General features: G+C 50.9%; 1 protein-coding gene across 4 annotated transcripts in view; it reads right to left on the reverse strand.

Moving 5' to 3' along the window:
* svep1 (sushi, von Willebrand factor type A, EGF and pentraxin domain containing 1) overlaps positions 1-21,695 on the reverse strand; it is a 57,386-nt gene that overhangs the window by 601 nt on the left and 35,090 nt on the right. For 2 of the 4 annotated variants that reach the window (XM_052071806.1, XM_052071835.1), the window contains 35 exons: positions 21,514-21,635; positions 21,336-21,441; positions 21,071-21,247; positions 20,580-20,813; positions 20,346-20,507; positions 20,111-20,272; positions 19,499-19,660; positions 19,227-19,315; positions 19,046-19,142; positions 18,823-18,936; positions 18,392-18,505; positions 18,084-18,285; positions 17,427-17,584; positions 17,114-17,312; positions 16,844-17,019; positions 16,061-16,185; positions 15,813-15,942; positions 15,563-15,733; positions 15,240-15,413; positions 15,041-15,160; positions 14,259-14,435; positions 13,990-14,074; positions 13,624-13,815; positions 13,275-13,442; positions 11,830-12,502; positions 8,110-10,802; positions 7,272-7,506; positions 7,024-7,179; positions 5,343-5,406; positions 5,094-5,267; positions 3,617-3,790; positions 3,347-3,520; positions 2,185-2,355; positions 640-735; positions 8-103 (listed from right to left, as the gene is read on the reverse strand). In XM_052071806.1, the coding sequence (XP_051927766.1) occupies positions 8-103; positions 640-735; positions 2,185-2,355; positions 3,347-3,520; positions 3,617-3,790; positions 5,094-5,267; positions 5,343-5,406; positions 7,024-7,179; positions 7,272-7,506; positions 8,110-10,802; positions 11,830-12,502; positions 13,275-13,442; positions 13,624-13,815; positions 13,990-14,074; positions 14,259-14,435; positions 15,041-15,160; positions 15,240-15,413; positions 15,563-15,733; positions 15,813-15,942; positions 16,061-16,185; positions 16,844-17,019; positions 17,114-17,312; positions 17,427-17,584; positions 18,084-18,285; positions 18,392-18,505; positions 18,823-18,936; positions 19,046-19,142; positions 19,227-19,315; positions 19,499-19,660; positions 20,111-20,272; positions 20,346-20,507; positions 20,580-20,813; positions 21,071-21,247; positions 21,336-21,441; positions 21,514-21,635 (8,322 nt within the window). Of the gene's footprint in view, positions 1-7; positions 104-639; positions 736-2,184; positions 2,356-3,346; positions 3,521-3,616; positions 3,791-5,093; positions 5,268-5,342; positions 5,407-7,023; positions 7,180-7,271; positions 7,507-8,109; positions 10,803-11,829; positions 12,503-13,274; positions 13,443-13,623; positions 13,816-13,989; positions 14,075-14,258; positions 14,436-15,040; positions 15,161-15,239; positions 15,414-15,562; positions 15,734-15,812; positions 15,943-16,060; positions 16,186-16,843; positions 17,020-17,113; positions 17,313-17,426; positions 17,585-18,083; positions 18,286-18,391; positions 18,506-18,822; positions 18,937-19,045; positions 19,143-19,226; positions 19,316-19,498; positions 19,661-20,110; positions 20,273-20,345; positions 20,508-20,579; positions 20,814-21,070; positions 21,248-21,335; positions 21,442-21,513; positions 21,636-21,695 lie in introns of those variants that run through there. The other 2 variants (XM_052071814.1, XM_052071824.1) reach the window with 2 other exon arrangements.

Here is a 21,695-nt window from a genome sequence, read left to right on the forward strand (position 1 = left end):
CACTCACCGCTGTGGCAGCGCGTGCCCGTCCAACCGGTGGGACAGTCGCACTGGTATGGAGCCACGCAGCGGCCTCCGTTCAAACACGGCAGGATGCAGATGGCTGTTACAGGAGCGAGAAAGGCGCGGGAATCTTGTTTTACAACATGGCCGAAAAAGAATCTTTTATTTTTTCCTCGATACTGCAATTTAATATGCACCATTTCTTCTATAGCATTTAAAGGCAAAATAACTCGACACAGTCAATCGTGTTGTAAGCGGTGGCAACAAAGGTGAGGACACACCCAAGTGAAACATTCCAAATTAAGCCATTTCCCTCCCCCGCTGTCTCATTTATGTCACACGTGGGATGAACTTCTAGTTACTACGCACTACAGCCACCTTACGTTTGCAAATTTGTGCTGTAATTGTGTTGCTTTAGTAGGAAGCAACACATGTAGAAAGACTTTGTTACTGTATTTGTGTACGTGTACTTAACTATTTATTTTGGGGGTTTTGGCTCATTAAACAGATATACTTGGTGCATTTGAAGCCCTATTTTATATAGTTGGTGAGTTGTTATCCTTTTTTTCCCTTTTTTTTTAGCAGTGCAAGTACTTTTGCCAAATTGGCCTTGTCACAAATGACTCGGCTACTCACGCTCCTCGCAGAGTCGGCCCATCCATCCCTCAGGACAAGCGCAGGTGTTGGGCCGTTGACACATACCTCCGTTCTGGCAGGGCAGCCAACACACAGCTGAGACACACACACAGGCACACACACACTGTGTTGAAGTAATGCATGTGTGAAAGCAACTTGCCTTTGTCCTATTGCCACAAAAACATGTTGAGAATGTTGTTTTTCCTCTTTCATAGCTTCACTAAATGATTCATTCTTGCGAAATGTAAATTTCAAAGACATGTTGACAGGAATGACGCCTACTCCTACATTACAGTACAGTGAACCCTCACCATATTGCAAATTGGTGTTTTGTTTTTGCTTAGAGCCAAATTTAGAGTCGCACACCTTCAGTGTAGCACCGTGGAAGAATAAATCTGATATGATTACCATACAGGTTATTGTTAATTTACTGCCTGGGTTTGTCAACAAATACAGGAGAAAATAATCTTGGGGGGGGGGGGGGGGGGGGCTTGTTGCAAGTTAAATTGCAATATTGGTGGTGGTGCCAATAAAAGGCCAAGTCAACCCCAAAATATTCTCTACATTAATATCCTCTATGCGTCCCCGCTAGTCTAAACACGGCATTCTGGTGAATATTGTGTTTGTGGAATAGGGGGTAAGTTAAGCAGTAAAATCCAGGGGTGTGTGTCCATCTCAGGAGGCGGCCATTTTTGCTCGGGGCGGTCGACAATGACATCACATTTGCCCAAGGCTCAGCTTCAGAAAACAGATGCGCCGTGATTGTTTGTTACCTGAGCAACTGTGGTGTCACATTCAGTCGGCAACACATGGCAAAATGGCCGCCCCCCGAGTTGGACACATTTAGGTAGATTTTACCGCTTAACTCGTATTCCACAAACGCAATATTCATCACAATGCGTGGAATACATTATTGGTTATTTTGTTGATTTTTAATTTTTTTTTTGTGGCTCCATTATGAGGTTTTATGATGACCTTTTAACAGCTATGCTAATTTGAGTAACCCATTGATGGAATTTCACATGATAAGTTAGCATTGAGCTAACGGACATTTGTTTGACGAAATGAAACTTTTGGTGCTAAAATATATAATGTTTGATTCTTTTTTTTTTTCTTATGTCAGTTCACAGTACGTTTCAACTGGTGCCAAATAAAGATCTTTTGAGCAAAGCACTCTTTGCAGCATCGTTTCCCCATTTCTTAACAGCGAGAAGACGCAATCAAACAGGGGTTTCCAAAGTTTCAACATATTTAGACAAGGAAGTGATGAAAGCACCTCCCACAAAAGTTTTTTTCAGTCTCTCTATTTTGGATTTTCACCTATTGCGGGTGGGTCTGGAAGACAGGCCCCGTGATGAACGGGGGGGGGTTCACTGTACATGCAGCTCCAAGAAAATGACAGAGGACAGAGACATGCGTCAAGTTGGAAGGGGAGCAGGAGCAAAGGGAGATGGACGTGACGTGGCCATAAAAAAAAACGGGCAGGACGGGGCGCCCAATCCCCCCCCCCCCCCCCCCCCAAGCGCCCCGTGTGGAGCTCTCTACCTCTGCATGTGGGAGGCGGCGTCCAGCTGCCGTTCTCCAAACAGCGGCTCCTTCCGACGCCCTCCATGGCGTAGCCGGCAAAACACGAGTATGCGGCCACGTCCCCAAACTGGAAGACCGCCCCCCGCACCAACCCGTGGGCCACATGGAGGGGGGGGCCACAGGAGACCCCTGAACAACAGCCCACATGGAACGGCCCGCCAGTTACTCACCCAGCTGAGAAATGTTTTCTAAAGACCGCCTCGTGACCATCTGTACACAGGTTTTTGTTTTTTTTTTTAAGGGATTTTTGTGGAACCAATTTGGAGTCCCCACGGGGATGTGAATATCCTTTGTTTTCCAAATCATATCTGGAGGTAAACCTCCTTGGAACCTAAATGGAAATTGAAAATGGTGACACGTCACATGCACAAGCAAGCTCGACCGCACTTGAGCAGAGACCAAAGGCTGACGTGACAATGGTTACCATGGAAGCAGATAATCAGACGCAGCGAAGGTGTTTGATGACAACTCAATTGATTGGGATCAAAGCAAAGGTGAAAATCCGCAATACAGAGATAAGAGAACGTCGAAAAATACACTTGGAGCCCTTGAACAACCAATATCCAAAGGTTGCAATGTGTTTTTTTTCCTTTGGGCAGTTGTAACAAAAAAACAAAACGATGTAATGTGATCAAATGTTCAAAGAGAGAGAAAAAGAGCATGATAATGAATGAAGGGGGGTGAAAATGTACCTTTTTTTTTTTTAAACAGACATGCACAGCTCAAAGGTTTGGGGATTCACTAAATGAAACGTCGCAATTTACTTCTTTGGCACCAAGAAGCCAAAGTAAGACAGTGCCAAGCTAAAACATTTTGGGCAAAAGCACAAGTATGAGGGGGGCTCACTGTATTTGTATTTAAGTTAAACTGCTTTCTTGATTGGTTCGTTAAACATCACAATCAAAATTGATCAAACACGGAGGCTATACAAAATTGGATCGGTAGCGTCGCCCTCTCGTTTGGACGTGAAGGAACACAGAATTAAATGTTGAAGCCGCATATCATGTTAGAGTGGCTCGAATTGTTTTTCAATTTGTCGACAATTTAGTTCACATCTTAGCACAAACTCTAATCCCACTGATGGACTTGAAGCGAAAGTAAGTCGAAAGGATGTACGTACTCTCACACGCGGAGGTGACGGGGCTCCAGGTCTGGTCGGGCCTGCATGTGATGCTGCCGCCCCCTCGAACTTGCTGGCCTTTAGGGCAGCTCACCCGTACCGACTGACCCACATAAAACTTGCGGGCCTCCGTCCTGGCGTCCTTCCATCCCGGAGGAGACGGGCACATTTTGGCTGTGGGGGCGGGACGGGGGGGGACATGCAAGCTCATTTCCATTTGTTGTTGCAATGAGTGCAAATGAACGGGCACGGGCCGCCCTGCTTTCTCACGTTGGCAAGTTGGGAAGGCGGAGGTCCAGTTGCCCCCCATACACATCACCAAGGCTTCTCCCACCAGGCTGTAGCCTATGTCGCAGGTGAACTGCACGGCGCGGCCAGTGATCAGGTTGTGTTCTTGAACCTTGCCGTGCGGCATTTGCCTGGGGCCTTCGCAGCCCCGAGTGGCTGAAACGACACAATCGGATCCTCGTCATCGCCCTGATAGCAGCCTGTGCTCATCTACAAAATGTCCAAAATCGGCTTTTATTTTGTCAGTCGTGAAAATATCCATCCATCCATCCATCATCTACCGCTTATCCGGGGCCGGGTCGCGGGGGCAACAGCTTTAGCAGGGAAGCCCAGACTTCCCTCTCCCTAGCTACTTCTTCCAGCTCTCCCCGGGGGATCCCGAGTCGTTCCCAGGCAAGCCGGGTGACAAAGTCTCTCCAGCGTGTCCTGGGTCTTCCTCGGGGTCTCCTCCCGGTGGGACATGACCGGAACACCTCACCGGGGAGGCGCTCAGGAGGCATCCGAATCAGATGCCCAAGCCACCTCATCTGGCTCCTCTCGATGTGGAGGAGAAGCGGCTCGACTCGGAGCCCCTCCCGGATGACCGAGCTTCTCACCTTATCTCTAAGGGAGAGCCCGGACACCCTGCGGAGAAAACTCATTTCGGCCGCTTGTATCCGGGATCTCGTTCTTTCGGTCACGACCCATAGCTCGTCACCATAGATGAGGGTTGGGACGTAGATCGACCGGTAAATTGAGAGCTTCGCCTTTTGGCTCAGCTCCTTCTTCAACACGACAGACCGATACAACGTCCGCATCACAGCAGACGCTGCACCGATCCGCCTGTCGATCTCCCGCTCCCTCCTACCCCCACTCGTGAACAAGACCCCAAGATACTTGAACTCCTCCACTTGGGGTAAGATCTCCTCCCCGACCCGGAGGGGGCACTCCACCCTTTTCTGACTGAGGACCATGGTTTCAGATTTGGAGGTGCTGATTTTCATCCCAACCGCTTCACACTCGGCTCTGAAACGCTCCAGTGAGAGTTGTAGAGCCCCGTTTGAAGGAGCCAACAGCACCACATCATCTGCAAAAAGCAGGGATGCAATACTGAGGCCCCCAAAACGGACCCCCTCAACGCTTCGGCTGCGCCTAGAAATTCTGTCCATAAAGGTTATGAACAGAATCGGCGACAAAGGGCAGCCTTGGCGGAGTCCCACCCCCACTGGAAACGATTCCGACTTACTGCCGGCAATGCGAACCAAACTCTGACATCGGTGGTATAGAGTTCCGAAATTCAATGACAAGTCTGGTCGCATCATTTACAATAAACAGTGGTACCTCCAGACCTTCGTGGGACCCGAGTCATCGTGCGGCTGATTTTTTTTTGCACAGTTAAAAAAAAAAAAACTTGCTCGAGCGCTACAGGAAGTGCCCACGTACCAGCATCAAATGCAAAATTGGCGGTTTTGGCGGTTACCTTCACAAGAAGGCACGGGCAGGCTCCACGTGCCGTCGGCCAGACAGACCAGCGTCGCCGGGCCAACCAGCCGCAGGCCGGCGTCGCACGCAAAGCTGGCATTGTGCGAGTACGTATCCCCCGTCGTCCGCACCGTTGCGTTCTTGACCGTCGGGGGAGGTCCGCAGGACTGTGCTAGGGAGACGACGCACGCCCGCATGAACGATGCTTCGGGCGGCGCCGCTTTGTCGCCCATCTGAAGAGACTTACCGAGACAGGCTGGTTGAGTGCCACTCCAAGTTCTGTCCGCCTGGCAGGTCCGGACAGAGTCCCCCTGTGGAAAAAAAAAAAAAAAACAATTCACAGGACAGGTATTAATAAGCTGTTGGTGCACCGATTTGGAATTCATCTTCAGGTCCAACGACTTGCACGGATGTCGTAGGACAACATTGGTGAACTGGTCGGGCAAAACTGTGCATGAGCTGACACCCGCGTGCTACAAGTATGTACTTGATTATGTATTTTTTATTTTATTTTTTGCCACGGGAACTATAGATTTGCTCGATTTGGGACTTTCACATGCAGGATTTACTCTAACCACCTCGGGATCGTTGTTCATTTGATGGGAACGGCAAATAAAGATATCCTTTATTTGTCCCACACTGGGGAAATTGATCAAGTTCCTGTTGCAAAATCCGGTGTCCTCAGTCGATCAATGCGGCATTATAAACTCACGTTCCTATCAAGGAAGTATCTTATCATCTCTGAGCGTTGCAGGGAAGTCACATGACTTTGTGTAAGTGCATTCTTGGCTGGCGGGTGGGCTTGAACATTAGCGTGGTGAGCAAGAGTGAAACTGCTCAGTTGTTACGGTGGATGAAGAATGAGGAAAGAAGAAATGGTGAATTATTCACCAGGCACTCGTTCCATGCAAATCCAGAAACCGGCAATGCAAAGCAAAGGTGCAGTCTAACACCGTGCAGCTGCGGCACGTACAATCAATATTGATTTAATAATATGTAATATTACTATATTATTACTATATTATTACATATTACACTATAGTACTATTAATAATATGTAATAATAAAAATAATAAAATTAAATAATATATTATTTAATAATAATATGTTAACCAAAAAAATACATCAATAAGTGGTGGTGCTGTGCTGGTTATTAAATGAATTCATGTGCGCTGTGGATCGCAATGTTTTGATAGTCCAACTTGCTTAAGCAACCCATCCGAAAAAGGCTGAGCTGTTGTTGGTGACGAAACAGACCCAACGCAAACGTGGTTTCAGCAACATGGGCCAGCACTTCTGATTCTGACAGATTTTTTTTTTTAAAACGGACATCACATCAAGGCTGAAAATAGGATTGGACCACCAACAGTGCAGCCAATAAGAATGCTTCGAACTGAAGAGACAGGACATTCATTCATTCATTCATCTTCCGAGCCGCTTGATCCTCACGAGGGTCGCGGGGGGTGCTGGAGCCTATCCCAGCCGTCTTCGGGCAGTAGGCGGCGGACACCCTGAATCGGTTGCCAGCCAATCGCAAGGCACACATAGACGAACAACCATTCACGCCCACACTCACACCTAGGGACAATTTAGAGCGTCCAATCAGCCCGCCACGCATGTTTTTGGAATGTGGGAGGAAACCGGAGCACCCGGAGAAAACCCACGCAGGCCCGGGGAGAACATGCAAACTCCACACAGGGAGGCCGGAGCTGGAATCGAACCCGGTACCTCTGCACTGTGAAGCCCACGTGCTAACCACTGGACTACCGGGCCGCCCAAGACAGGACATATGGGAGTAAACGTGAGACAATTTCATGGAACACCGAGAGAACTTGGGCTGCAAATGTCGGTCGTGCTTTTGACTCACATCGGAGAAAAAGGGGAGCAGCTCGACGCATCTCTCAAGGAATCTCTTGGTGAGCACAAACCTTGATCTCAAAGCCAGGTAGGCAGGAGTACAGGACAACGTCTCCGTAGTTGTAGCTGTCGCCCTCACGGACGCCGTTCAAAAGAGGAGGGGGCTTTGCACACACCGCCGGCTCACACGAAACCGTCGCCAGGCCCGGAGCCCAGCGTCCACCCACCTTATTACAAAAGGCGACAGAAAAAAAACAAAGAGGTTTGGTCTCTCGGGGGGCGGGGCCGCTTTCTGCCTTTGACGTGCAACGTTGCGTACCTGACACTCGGCTAGCGCTGAGCCTTGCAGGTAGAACCCGGCGGGGCAGGAGAGGGCCACCGTGCCTCCGACGGGAGTGAGCTCACTTCCCGCGATCAGCAGGCGGGCGACGGAGATATTGGCGGGGAGGCGACAGGGCGCGGGTCGGCAGCGGACGCTGTGCTTGGACCACGTGCCGTCGCTGAGGCAGGAGAGAGTCGCTGTCTGTGTCGCCAGCTCGTACCCGTCCTCACATCTGGAAAACCAGAATGAAACTGTTTCATTAGGCCGTGAATACAGAGAACCCCCGCAGATGGTCGAGGGCATGTTCCGGACCCGGGTGTCAAATTTCACGGTCATATTTGCAAAGGAAAAAGTGTTTAAAAGCATGCGGGAGGTGGAAAAATACATTCATTCATTTTCCGAGCCGCTTGATCCTCACTAGGGTAGCGGCGGGTGCTGGAGCCTATCTCAGCCGTCTTCGGGCAGTAGGCGGGGGACACCCTGAATCGGTTGCCAGCCAATCACAGGGCACACAGAGACGAACAACCATTCGCACCCACACTCACACCTAGGGACAATTTAGAGTGTTCAATCAGCCGGCCACGCATGTTTTTGGAATGTGGGAGGAAACCGGAGCACCCGGAGAAAACCCACGCAGGCCCGGGGAGAACATGCAAACTCCACACAGGGAGGCCGGAGCTGGAATCGAACCCGGTACCTCTGCACTGTGAAGCCGACGTGCTAACCACTGGACTACCGGGCCGCCCGGAAAAATACATATTAAAGAAAATGTTTTTTTCTAGGTGGGTCTGGAATGTAAGCGGAGGCTCCTCTCAAAAGCCACTTGATAGTTTACCTGTACGTGACGCGCTTTGGGAAGGTATAGGCTTCTCCTTCCACTTGAGCGTGGGCAACGGCAGGCGGTTTTCCGCAGCTGACGGGCTCGCAGCGGATCCTCGGCTCACCCCACCTGCCATCTCTCCCGCAGGAGAGGTGCGGCGACCCCCTCGGCTGGTAGCCGGGCCGGCACCTGTACACGACGGTGTCCGGGAAGGCGGCGCTGCCGCCCTGCAGGACAGTGTTTGGAACTGCAGGCGGGGCGACGGTGCACCTCCCGCGGCCGCACACGGGCACGCCGGGGCTCCACACCCCTCCCTTCTCGCAAACGGCGTGAGCCGGACCGAGCAGCCTGTAGCCGTCGTCGCAGCGGAAGTGAACTCGGTCGCCGCAGGCGCGCTCCTGTCCCAGCACGACGCCGAATTTCAAAAGCGGGAGGGCGCAGACGCAGGGTTGACACCGGGGCACGGTGCCGATCCAGAAGCCTTGGGGCGAGCAGCGCAGGACGGGGTCCCCGACGACCACGTAACCTTCAAAGCAGACGTACTCCACGACGTCGTCGCGGTTGAAAGTGGAGCCGTTGAGAAAGCCGTGGCTGATGTCCTCGGGCGGATCGCAGCCGACCGTTTGGCAGTGCGGCGCCGGTTTGTCCCAGCGCCCGTCGGACTGACACCGACGCGTGGGGTCGCCGCTTATAGCGTATCCTTCTTCACATTCATACGTCACCTCGCCGTCGAAGCCAAAATCCGAGCCCAGTATTCGCCCGTGAGGTATCGGCGAGGGCTTCTCGCAGTGGGCGGCGACGCAGGTGGGAGCCTCGTGACTCCAGGTGCCATCGGCCTGACAAACACTGACCGACTTGCCTTGAAGGAGGAAACCGGGCTCGCACGTGAGTTCAATCTCCTCATTGTAGACAAAGTCTCGGCCTTTGAAAGTGATACCACTGGGGAGGGCGGGAGGGCCGCAAGACACCGACTCACAGCGAGGTTTCGGTGCGGTCCATTTCCCATCGGCCTGACAAGTAATACTGTCGGCCCCCTTGAGGACAAAGCCGGGATTGCACGTATAGTGTAGGACTTGAGCGTAAACAAAGGCACCTCCGCCGGCTGTGCCATTCGCCACAGGCCCGGGGTCCCCGCAGGAAACGGGACGACAGGCGGGGGGGTCGTCGGTCCACAGTTGCCCCGACAAGCACTGCCTCACCGGTTCGCCCTCCAGCTCGTAGCCTTCCTCGCAGGTGTAGGTGACCGTGCTGCCCCGGGACGTGTCCGTGACGTTCACGCGGCCGTGCTCGGGGCTCGGGGGCGTCACGCACTCGGCCGGGACGCAGGAGGGCGCCGTCCCGTTCCAGCTTCCGTCGTCCTGACACGCCAACCTGGTGGGGGCGGTGAGGTCGTAACCTTTGTGACAGCGGTACTCGATGGTCGTCCCGTGGAGGAAGCTCAGGTCTCTCGGGGAGCCTCCGCCCGACTCCGTGGCCCTCACGTAGTCCCCAAAGTCAATGTGAGGAGGCAGGCCGCAGTCGGAGGGCACGCAGATGGGAACGGCACTCGACCAGCCAAACTCCTCGCATGTGAGGTGGTCCTGGCCAATGAGCTGGAAGCCGGGGAAACAGCTGTAGAATATGGTGACCCCGAAACCGTGATCCTGGCCCTCTACGAAACCGTTTTCAATGGGCTGGGGAGGGCTGCAGGATATCTGCTCGCAAACAGATGGTTCGGCACTCCATTCTCCACTCGCCAGGCACTTGAGAGTCTCGGGGCCTTGAAGGCGGTAACCGCGGCGGCAAGAGTAGGTGACGCCGTGACCGAACTGGAGTTTGGTGAAAGCCGCTTTTCCGTTGGCGATCTCTTTGGGCGGCGAGCATTCCACTGGCCGGCAAGAAGGCACCCCTCCGATCCAAAGTCCCTTCTCCCCGCACAGAACGGTGGCGTTCCCCACCAACTGGTATCCGGTCTTGCAGCTGTAGAGCGCCTTGCTGAGGTACATCAGACCCTGAACGTCAACGATGCCGTTGGAAATCTCCACGGGCTGAGGACATTCGACAGGAATGCATTCTGGGTACGGATGACTCCACTTCCCGCTGGACAGACAGGACACCGAGTCTTCTTTTCGCAGCGTGAAGCCGTCCACGCATTTGTAGGTCACCGCAGAATTGAAGGGAAAAGGGGCGGAAGCTGAGGAAGGACCGCCGAACGACACGTCGGGCGGAGGCCCGCAAAGCACCCGCTTGCACACCGGAAAGGTGCCGTTCCACTCCTGGGAGGCCAAACAGCGGAGGATCTGCGGCCCCTCGAGGACGTAGCCGGCCTCGCAGGATAATTCCACAGTACCCGTTTCAAAGTCCAGGCCTTTCAGAACCAGGTGGTTCTCCTCCAGCTGCGGCTCCGGACACTGCACGGGCGAGCAGCGCGGACGCCTCGTCTTGTCCCAGCGGCCGTACTTGAGGCAGGTCCAGATGGCGTCGCCCACGAGCTCGTAGCCCTCGTCGCAGAAGTACTCCACTTTCCGACCCACCTGGTAGTCCGAGCCCCTGTATTGTCCGTGCGCAACTTTGGGAGGGGGGTCGCAGGTCAAAAGTACGCAGGCGGGCGGATCGTTGTCGGACCACTGGCGGTTGGCCTGGCAAACTCGTTCCGGACGGCCCAGCAGTCTGTAGCCGGCGTTGCAGGCGTAGATGACTTTGCTGTTGAAGGTGAATCGGCCTCGGACCTTTGGAGGAGCAAAAGAAGTGCGTCGTCAGCTTTGCCCGTCCGTCCGTGTATGACGTCACTTTGAGCTCATGTGTTATTTAGGCTAACACTCTAAAACAGGCATGTCCAAAGTCCGGCCCGCGGTCAAGTTTCATCCGGCCCTCGGCCCCCGTCATAAAATCAGTGCCGTCTGGCCCGCAGGTTGGGCGCAATGGAACACGTGTTGCATTGACTGAGGTCTCGTAGACTGGGGAGTGATGTTTCATAGAGTACTGCTTCCCTCTAGCGGCTAAATGAGTAATAGCATTCACTAAATGAGTAATAGCATTTAGACACTAGAGGGCATCACTCACGAGTTAACAGGACATCACTCCGTGTTTATATTGACCGATATGTCATATTTCAAATGATCCTTGCAGTTGTGGATATGTGTATTGCTTGTTCATTTCCCTGTTGTTCAAGTCAAAGGTTTTGTGACTATTGAAAAGTCATGGTGATACATTTTATGTTTCAAATCAATCAATTTGCACTCAGGAGACTTCTGTTTAAGAAAAAGTCAAGTGAATAAGCAGTTGCATGTGATATACCTGTTTCAAATGAACCAAAAGAAATTCTTAAGATTGTTGAAATTAAAATAAAAATGGAAATGTGAAACAGACTGGCTTACTAAAATTTGTTGAACAATATTGTTGTTCAATGTAAAGAATGTCAGCCAAGGTCGGCCCCCCGACATTTTACCACATAAAATCTGGCCCCCTTGGCAAAAAGTTTGGACACCCCTGCTCTAAAACACCAGGCTTGCTGCTAAGGCTCATGGGAAGGCGGCATGTTTGTGTTGAAGCACTTCACTACTGAGGACCATCATTGATGGAGTACGGGTTGATGATTGTGCGCATGCTAGATGCGTGATGTTGATCGTTCTGTGTTGTGACGGACCACAGTTAATGAAGCATTCAACATCTTTTTTTAGGAGCTTTGAAACCGTACGCGCCTGAGCTCACCGAAGGGCGGGAAACAATATTTGAATGAAATCTGGTGTGGCTAACCTGGATGTAGCCATTTTTGAGTAGCGGTGGTGAGGAACAGGACACAGGAACGCAGGTGGGCAAAACTCCGCCCCACTCTCCGTTGGCTTTGCAGGTGCGCCTCTTCTCCCCTCGGATCAGGAAGCCCTTATCGCAGCTGTACGCCACGACGGCTCCGAAATTGTAATCGCTTCCGCTCACGTAGCCCCGATCGATGCCGTCCGGTTTGGAGCACCTCACGGGCACGCAGCTGATATCGAACGGTCGAGGGTCCCACTCCCCTCCCAGGAGGCACCGCAGTGTCGCCGTGGTGTTTAGCACAAAGCCCTCCTCGCACTTGTAGCTGACTTCAGAGTCGCTCGTGTATTTGGCTTTGCCGAGGGAGTCCAAAATAGCGTGGGGGAGTTCCGGCGGACGTAAGCAGAAGTTGGCGATGCAGCGAGGGGGCTCCTCTCCATCGGGGGGCGCCCACGCGCCCTCAGCGTTGCACACCATCTTGGAGTTGTTTCCCGCGGTGTAGCCATCGGTGCAGTAGTAATTGGCGGTGTCGCCGAAAAGCTGGTGGCTCTCGTAGGGCTCGGCGTGGTCGATGGCGGGCGGCGGTCCGCAAGAGCGTGGCACGCACTGGGCCGAGCTGTCGCTCCACTGGCCGCTTGACAGGCACTCCCTGGTCTCCGAGCCAATCATAGTGTAGCTGTCAAGGAGACCGAGACAGTCAAGGGGAGGATCATTTGAAATCTGACACAGCCCAAGCCTTTCAATTAAAAGTCAGTTTGGGGTTCTCTATTACAAAGACGACAGCGTCATTGCCCCCCCGCCCCCCCAAAAAAGGTTTATAATTGCATACAAACGCCACAAGATGGGGACAAAGCATTACATCTATCTTAATGCAGCTTCTCCAGTCACTTCAACATAGTTCACGACACCAAGATTGAAAAGGGATGTGAGCAATGCACTACTTTTATCCGAATTAAACTTCTCAACTCATTTCATCAGCGTTCCTTGGTAGCAAGATACGACAAGATGGTGTCAAAGCACTATTTAGTTTAAAATGAGACTCCTCAACCTACTTCAACATAGTTCCTTGACACCAAGATGCCACAAGATGGTGGCAAAGCACAATTTTCGTCCGAAAATTCAGTCGTACGTGACTGATCAGAGGGACTTGAAACAAAGGGACAAAACTGAATCGAAAGTTGCGTAATTAGCTCTTAAAACGATGTAAGATCAAACTCAGCTCCCTGAAGACAAACATTTAATTTGTGAACATTGAACGTTTCCGCGACTATGCTCTTCCTCAACACTATTGCAGACTCTGTTGACTGTTAATTGCTTTCGGAGGCCCCTCGTGGTTGCGGAGCCTTAAGTAGGCGCTTCCGCTGGCTTCAGCCTTGGGAATTAAGATGTTGGCGTGTTCACATATTTTTTAAATTTGTTTTTGTTGAGCAAAAAACGGTCTAATTTACCCTTCTTTGCAGACATAGTGCACCTTATTCCCCAGCTCATAGTTCTCTCCTCGAGTCACGGCGTCTCTCATGGTTGGGGGGTCGCCACACAGGACGCTGACACAGCGAGGATAGGGCCGGCTCCACTCCCCCGTCTCTTCACAAACCACTTCTATGGGGCCCTGTGGTCTTTGCACAAAGAAAATCCTGGCAATGACATCACTCAAGGTGCGACAGCAAAAATTATTTAAAAAAAAAAAAGTGGTCTACTTTGCGAGGGTGGATGTGGACGCAAAGTTGTCAACACCGTGTACAATCTGAAATACTTGAGGCATTGTTGGATTGAACCCTACATGTATTTTCATCCTACCTGAACCCTTCCGCGCAGGAGTACGAGACAGTCGACTTGTACGTGTTTGTGGTAAGGGTGTAGTAGGCGTTCCCGACAATCGGCGGTCCCCCGCAGGACACCGGATGGCATACAAGTGGTGTCCCGCTCCACCTCAGACTAGAAATACACTGGAACTCGTAGGGGATTTGAGGAAGGAAACCTTTCATACAGCTGCAAGCACAGTTGAGACATGCGCGTCAACATCGGTAAATCATGCCAAGGCTAGTCGTTAACATGAATAATGAGCTTCCTGTCATACAGTTGACGAATGAAGAATCACATGGAAGATGGGAGCACAAGGGTCCACTGTTTGGGGTGGGAAAATGATATGGTGCTAAAGGGTACCTGAAAGTCACCTTGCTTCCATAGGTGAAGTTGCTTCCTGTCATGAGAGAATTCTCTGGAACAGATGGCGGGGGGCAAGATTGGGCTGTTGTGCAAACATGAGAGGACATTTCTTAGAAAAGTGTCGATACCCTCGATATCAAAACCAAAGAGAGCGGGCCTCATTGAGCGCCCGTTGCTGTAAGATGGCGGGGCGTCCGCCATATTGGATGTGGCAGATCTGCCTGTAAACACGTGGAAGTCAACGGAGCGAAGCTGTGCTTAATCACCTCTGCAGTGGGGAACAGGGCCGTCCCATCTTCCCGTCTCCAGGCACTGCAGTTGAGCCGCTCCGATTAATTCGTAGCCGTTCTCACAGCGGAAGGCCACTTGACTGCCCATCAGGAAGTTGGTGCCGTCTCTGTGGCCAAAGTCAGGCTCTCCCGGTGGCTCGCACTTGATGGGTTCTGCCCCAATAAGCGTGAACAGTCATTCTTACATTTTGTGAAACTCCACTTTTACAAATGTACTAGAGTGGAATGGCTAACTCTACATTCACCCGATTTTTTTTTTACACACAAGTTCAGAGTTCCCACGCGATGATTATTGAGAAGAGTGAACATCTACATGTAATTAATTCTCTCAAAAGGGTTTATAGTTGCCTCTTGCTGCCAGAGGATGGCAGCAAAGCACTGCATTTGTTGCTTGGCCCCAAAATGCGCAAAAAAAGCACTTTTTTTTAATATCGAAATAAAGTTGCTCAGCTTACTTCAATATTGTTCCTTGACACTAAAATGGCTCATATGAGCCATAAAGCACTACTTTTCCCAAAATTAATCCCCTCCACTCAGTGCAACATAGGTATTTGGCACCAACAGGCCATGAGGAGATGTTGACAAAGCACCATGTTGATAGAAATAAAGCTACTCAACGCACTTCCACATAGTTCCTTGGCACCGAGATGCCACAGGACGTGGCAAAGCGCTGCCTTAAAAAATTTGAATTGTGAAAACGGATCAGTTCCCTCCCCCGCACCCCAATAAAATCTGGTGAACTGGCGAGCTGCCTTTACCTGTACAATTCTTGCCATCGCCACTGTACGGGTGGATGCAGGAGCACGTGTAAGAGCCGTCAGTGTTCTGACAGCTCGCGTGACTGTCGCAGTCCGATCCCAGGGCGCATTCGTCCACATCTCCAATGCACACAAAGGATGACATAACACATACTGCGCTTCCAACCTTGCGGATTAACCAGAATGTGGCGTGAATTACCGAGACAAGCCGGCGGATTTCCTCCCCACTTGCCGCTGTTGGAGCAGTGCACCTTGGCGTCTCCCAGCAGGTAGAAGCCGGGCTTGCACTGGTAGACAACCGAGCCGCCGGCGTGGAAGTCGTCCCCCTGAAACTGTCCGTTCTCGGGGAGTTGAGGGGGCCCGCAGGAGACTCCTGTTAATGAAGGGGAACAGAACATTGCTGCAGGACACCCTGAAAATGCAGCATCGTGTAAATAAGCTACTGGTCATCCTTTTGAAATGCGGCACCATTTAAAAAGAATGGAAACAGGCTTTGCAACAGCAGGAGACTTTGTTATTTACGTTCACAGCTGGGAAGAGGGTGGCTCCACTCTCCTTGATTTTGGCACTGCAGAACTGGCTCCCCCACCAGGTAAAAGCCGGGATCACACGAGAGCTGAACCAGGGCGCCGGGACTCACCTCCACCGTGGAGGCGTGTAGGTGGGGCGCAGCGTTCTCCAACGGTGGGCAGTCTGTTGACAGACACCGATTGGGCCACACCGATCGCCGTTGCCGTGTGATTGACCGGCGACCGACCCCATGCACACTCACCAGCGCAGAAGATGCTGCTGAGGTTGACTTTGACGCGGCCCAGACCTCCATTGAGAAAGTCTGGCCAGGCGAGGACGTTCCCTCTGTGAGTGACGTGGGAGGCGGAGCAGCTGCTCGCGAGGACCTTAATCTACACAAGAGCACACTTAGCTCTCCGAGTGCTACCGTCACGCTCCGTATTAAAATGCAGCAGCCTCAACCCGGATGTTGTTTTACAAACCGTGACTGTGATGAGATTCAATACATACCTGTTGGGGTGTCAGGACGCGATCCCAGATGTTGAGCTGGCTGATGGAGCCAACAAAGGATTCCACTGGGTTGAAGCCTTCACCTCTCTGGTCTTGGTCCTGACCCAAGACCAGTGCCCCTCCACCTATAGCACAAGGGTCGAATCTCAGCCGTTAACAACCATCCGACAAAATGAATGGATTATTGGATTCTTTTCTCCAGTAAGCACCAGCGCGTGTGTATTCACGGTTCGGCATTCACACATTTGCCAATTCGTGGATTTTTTTTTTTTTTGGGGGGGGGGGGCTATCCTCAATTCTTTGCTGAAAATCTCAGGCCCGAGGCTCTACGTTGAAGTAAGTTGAGGCGTTTAGTTTAGGTCAAATGAGTGCTTGCAGGGCATTTTGATGTCGAGGCGCAATGTGGAAGTGAATTAATCAGTTTAACAGCTTGGTAGTGGATTATGGAGCTCCATTTTGACCAAAATAGTGATTTGCCGCCCTTTTGTAGCATCTATTGGCCATTATCACCCTTTTCGGGGGCGTGTGAATTAGTCACTTGATTCAATAACACTACATGACAATTTGTGTGTGTGTGGAGCCTATGCTCCGCTATTTTCCCCAGAAGTCACAATTTTTTGCATTTTCTTCTGATACCCCCTCCCGTGTCACGAGATGGCACCAAAGCCCCGCCTTAATAGATAGCAAGTCAGTTGGTCCAAGGAATTATGGCGAAGTGAGATGTTTCCATTGAGAGTAAAGCTTTGTGCATGTGACGTGAGCGGGCAGAAACTAGCACTACACCTGGGATACTGTTGCCAACTGACAGGCCTTTGCCTCCATCTGAGGGCTTGCCGTTGATGTAGATCCTCCAGTCGCCATCCCAGCTCCTCCAGGAGACCCCGATATGGTACCAGCTGCCGGTGTTAACTGCCGGGCAGTCGGTTATTCGTTCCTTCCCGTTCACGTACAGCACCCACCTGCAACGGGGTGTTTCCAAGGATACACTTAGAACGCGAACACCGGTCAAACGTAACTTTGATTAGAACTACTGTCTGATTAATTATGACTGACCCGTTGTAGTCTATGAGAAGAAAGGCGTTATCGCTGTCCTCGACGGCGTAGGAGATGGGCGTGCCATAATTGGTGGTGTCTGATGACTTCATCCAGAAGGTGCACGTGATCTCCGAAAGTGCCGGCATCACTCCATCCATCAGTACGTAGCCATGGATACCCGACATCTCAAAGTCTAGGTTGAAGGCGGGAGACATTTCTGGCGGGGGTGGGGGGCAGAGAAACCAAACGGTTTTATCCCAAATATTGGTTTCAAATGGGCATTCCGTTCTCATGGCGACCAAAAACTTGTACATCATCTGTCCTAGAGTACCTGTCTCACACCTGGTTCCGTTGAACCCAGGGAGGCAGCGGCAAGTGTAGGACCCGAGACCATCGAGGCAGCTGGCCCCGTTCACACAGGGGTTGGGGTCACACTCGTCCACATCCACCTCGCAAAGTGGACCACTGTAACCCTCCACACACTCGCACCTGCGAATCGGCAACATGGATGAGGCACGTTCCCAAAATACAACTGTGAGAGTCGGTCGTGACACCGTGCTACATGTGCACTTGCATTAAGCTTTGGGGTAAAATTTAAACATGAAGAACCTTTTCAGGAGGACTCGCACAGAGCAGCGAGTATAGTTCTCGGTTTGCATGTGTTGCTGCACCATGTGTGTTCAGGAGCAGTTATTTTAAGGTTTATAATTACGGTCACAACAAAGCTCATTTTTGGTTCACCTGTCTAAGATGTTTGACATTCTATGTTAGCAATGAGCTTGTGGACAGTAGACAAAATGTAGACAAAAATGATTGGTTCAACGTTAATCTTCTGTAAACCGCTTTAGGTTTCAGTGCATTTGCCGTTGTCGAACAAGGAGATGAACAGCAAATGAAAATGATAGTATCTCTGTTGCAAACTACTGACGACGCTCTGGGACATTCAGAAAACAAATGAAATGGAATGGGATTGAATGGAATGGATCACCTGAAATCATTCACCCCATCCAGACAGGTGGCGCCGTTAAGACAGGGGGCGCTGCTACATTCGTCAACGTTGACCTCGCAGCGGTCCCCCGAGAAGCCGACGGCGCAGTTGCAAGCGTAACCGCCCGTCAAATCCTCACACACGCCGCCGTTCTCACATGGGTCCGACAGACACTCGTTGATTTCCAGTTCACAGCGAGGTCCTGAGGAAGCGAAGGCCGAGGAAAAGCAAAAAAAATAAAAATAAAATAAAAAAGGAAATGTAGCACATAGCTCTTGTTTTTGCTCAAAACGGGAAATGCTTCTAACCTGTGAAGCCCCCGGCACAACTGCACGTGAATCTGTTGACTTCATCCACGCACACGCCTTCATTCAGGCAGGGGGATGAGAGACATTCGTTCACCTCCGCTTCACACAAAGAGCCTGAGACAAAATTTAATTTGTCAAGTTGAATTTCAATTGCGTCAAAATTTGCCATGTCAGGCTGTGCAATTCATCAATTTTGAACAGAGTCAGCACTGCCATTTTACCAACTTTTCAAACCCTACTCACCATATTATTAAAAAAAAAACCCTAAAAACAAACAAAAAACAGCAACTTCAGAATTTTAATTCCTGCTCAGAAAAAGAGCACGAGTGGAACAATGTATATGTTGTTTCCTGTAGAACACTTGTTTTGACAATGTCATTGATTGATTTTTTTTTTTAATTTTTGTATTACAAAATCAAAAAATGCCTGACCTAAAAATCCCGCCTTGCACTGACACTGGAATTCTCCCATGCCGTCCTTACAAAGGCCTCCGTTCTGGCATGGAGCCGAGTCACACTCATCGACGTCGACCTCACACTTGGCACCTGTTGGGGGTTGGGGGGGTACGTCTTAACTCCGAAGGCATTTAGTAGTATACAAGGGAGTTGAAGTTCAAGAAGGCCAGGCCTAAACGGGTCCGGTCTCTGCTTGTACCTGTGAATCCAGGCATGCACGTGCACACGTAGCCAGCGCCGACCTCTTCACATGTCCCTTTATTCTGACAGGGATTCAGGAAACACTCGTGGAAAACCTGCTGGAACAGATCGGACTGAAGCACACCTCACGGCGCAGTTGGCTCAATAGAGAGAGAGAGAAAAAAAAACATGCGGCCAACCTGGCTGCTGGCTTGGTAGTCCTCGATGACCTCCACCTGTGGAGCGGCAGTCACACTCTCCTCTTTGGGCAAGAAGCTGGAGCCAAAGCCTGTGAATGAAACAGAACAAATTATGTCTGTCGATATGACATGTGATTGTCAAAGAGATGATTCTGAAGGGAAATGCTGCGAAATTATTTGAATTGTTGAAATGTAGAATGGGAGACAATATTTTGAACTGGATGAGGGAATGTGGAAAGAGGTAAATATCCCAGCGGAATTGGAACTCTTACTGGAGCAATGCTGGATGGTGGTTGCCCCGGTAACCGTGGTGGTTCCGTAGAAGGGGCAGGACAGGCAATAAGAGCGCCCGTGATCCGGCTGGTAGTAATCTCTGGGGCAAGGGTAGCAGGGAACCAGACCGGTGCGGGAGAAATGACCTGATGAACATGGAACTGCGCAAGCATAGCGGACATGGAGTGCAGAATTTAGAACTCATCGACCAAAATAAAAGACTATAATGTGTACCAACTACGTAAAAAAATATTTATGTAAAGTATATATATATATATCTATATATATAGAGATATATATAGATATATATATATATAGGTCTATATATATCTATATATATATATACTGTATATATAGAGACGAGGAATTTTTATATGTATATACATATATAAGTGTGTGTGTGTGTTTTTATGTAAAGGAAAGCGTGGAGAGTCTCTGTCACATTAATAGACAAATACAGTCGAGGAGGGTATTTCAGTGCCTGTACTTTTTTTTTTTTTTTTTTACTTTGCCGAAAGTACAGGAGTAAAACGAGCACTTCTAAATTGACCAAAATGCCCCCCACCCCAAGTATTGGAACATCCACTTAGGTTCAGAGTGCGGGCCATCACCTCCACACTCCATCTCGTGCACTGCTCCCCGGGTGACAGTGGACGTCTCGTCAGGACAGACCAGACAGTCCCTGGCGCCGTAACCGGGTTGGAAGTGACCCAGAGGGCAGGATTCACATATCTCCAGCCCATTCAGAGAGTGACTGCCAGGCTTGCACTGCCCTGAAAACACATTTTGAACACAGAGTTCGGAATTTTAACCGAATTCAGGGAGCAGGGAGATTTCGTCGCAAACCTTTGCACTCGGCCACATTGCGAGAGTGCAGGTAGGCAGTGGACGTGCCCCCGGGGCAGGATTTACACTCCAGCTGACCCTCCTGGTCCTGGTAGGAACCGATCCAGCAGCTTTCGCATTCATGATATTCCAGAGAGAAATAAGTTCCCACCGGACATTGCACTGCAAAAAGCGGGCACAATCACCGCGGGTGTGGACGGCAAATAACGGAGGAGGTTATTCCGACCCGCCTACCGCACATCCTTCCTTTGAGCACCGAGCCGGGTCTGCAGAAGAGCGAAGCCTTCCTGCTCTCCAGCGACTTGGCGTCCGCAACGATCATCTCCGAGGACACGTGGAAACTGGACAGCGGCTGCCTGGCCAGCGTCCGTTTCAGCCGGTTGGTCAGCAGCTCCAGGGTTCGCAGGAGCCTCCTCTGATTGGCCGCCTCGATGGAGTCGTTCCGCGACAGCGGGAGAGGGACGCTTGCTGGGAGAACGTTTACAAGAAACAAGATCAGTCTGAAGAATGAATATGAAAGACTTGAATTCTACTTTGCAGTCTTTTAAGAATTTATGTGGACAACTGTGAAAAATTCTACGCAACAAAGTCAGATGACCACAATAAGTCAAGGAAACCTCAGCTTAACGCAAAGTAAACGCGGACACCACGTGAACACCGAATTGAATGGTGACACTCTCTCACGTGGATAAAAAAGTGAACATTGGCACTCTCAAAGTTTCTACCCGTGATGTTGAAAAAGATCTGGATTTTCTGGTCCCGGGTGGGGCCCCGGATCTTTCTGTGCCTCTTGCTGCGATGGCGACTTTGCGGTTTCCCGGAGAGCGGGCGGGCGCCTGTGGCAAAGCCGGACTCCGAGTAGGTGTAGTCCTGCGCTCCCTGAGGCCCCCAACCGCCTGGTACTGAGGCAGACATGAAGAAGGATGAAGCCAGTGGCCACCACAAAAGCTCGCTGCAAACGTCGGTCCGATAAGTATTTGGGCAACGTACCGATGGCGAATCCGTTCTCATAGTCGTAGTTGTACTCCAGACAGTTGCCTTGTGGCATCACCTCCAGTTTGCAGGTGACATCGTCACCGCTACAAATGTGTGGGAGCTACGAAGGCAAGGAAGCGTGTAAAAAAGTCCATTTTAGACACGGTACAAAGCAAACGGAGCTGCTTCTCACCATGCGTCTCAGATGAGATTTCAACTCCCCTGTGAATGACTTGACCAAGTCCATGTCGTCGCAGCGCGAGGCTTTAAACAGCATCTCGAATGGCTTCAGCCCATTGTTAGCCACTCGGTTTACTGGCGGCGGAAACAACCAAAAAAAAGAAAACTTTCGACAGGGAGTTGGCTTTCGGGCAA

This window comes from Hippocampus zosterae, chromosome 1 (genome assembly GCF_025434085.1).
Source record: "Hippocampus zosterae strain Florida chromosome 1, ASM2543408v3, whole genome shotgun sequence".
In the NCBI taxonomy this organism is placed as follows: domain Eukaryota; kingdom Metazoa; phylum Chordata; class Actinopteri; order Syngnathiformes; family Syngnathidae; genus Hippocampus; species Hippocampus zosterae.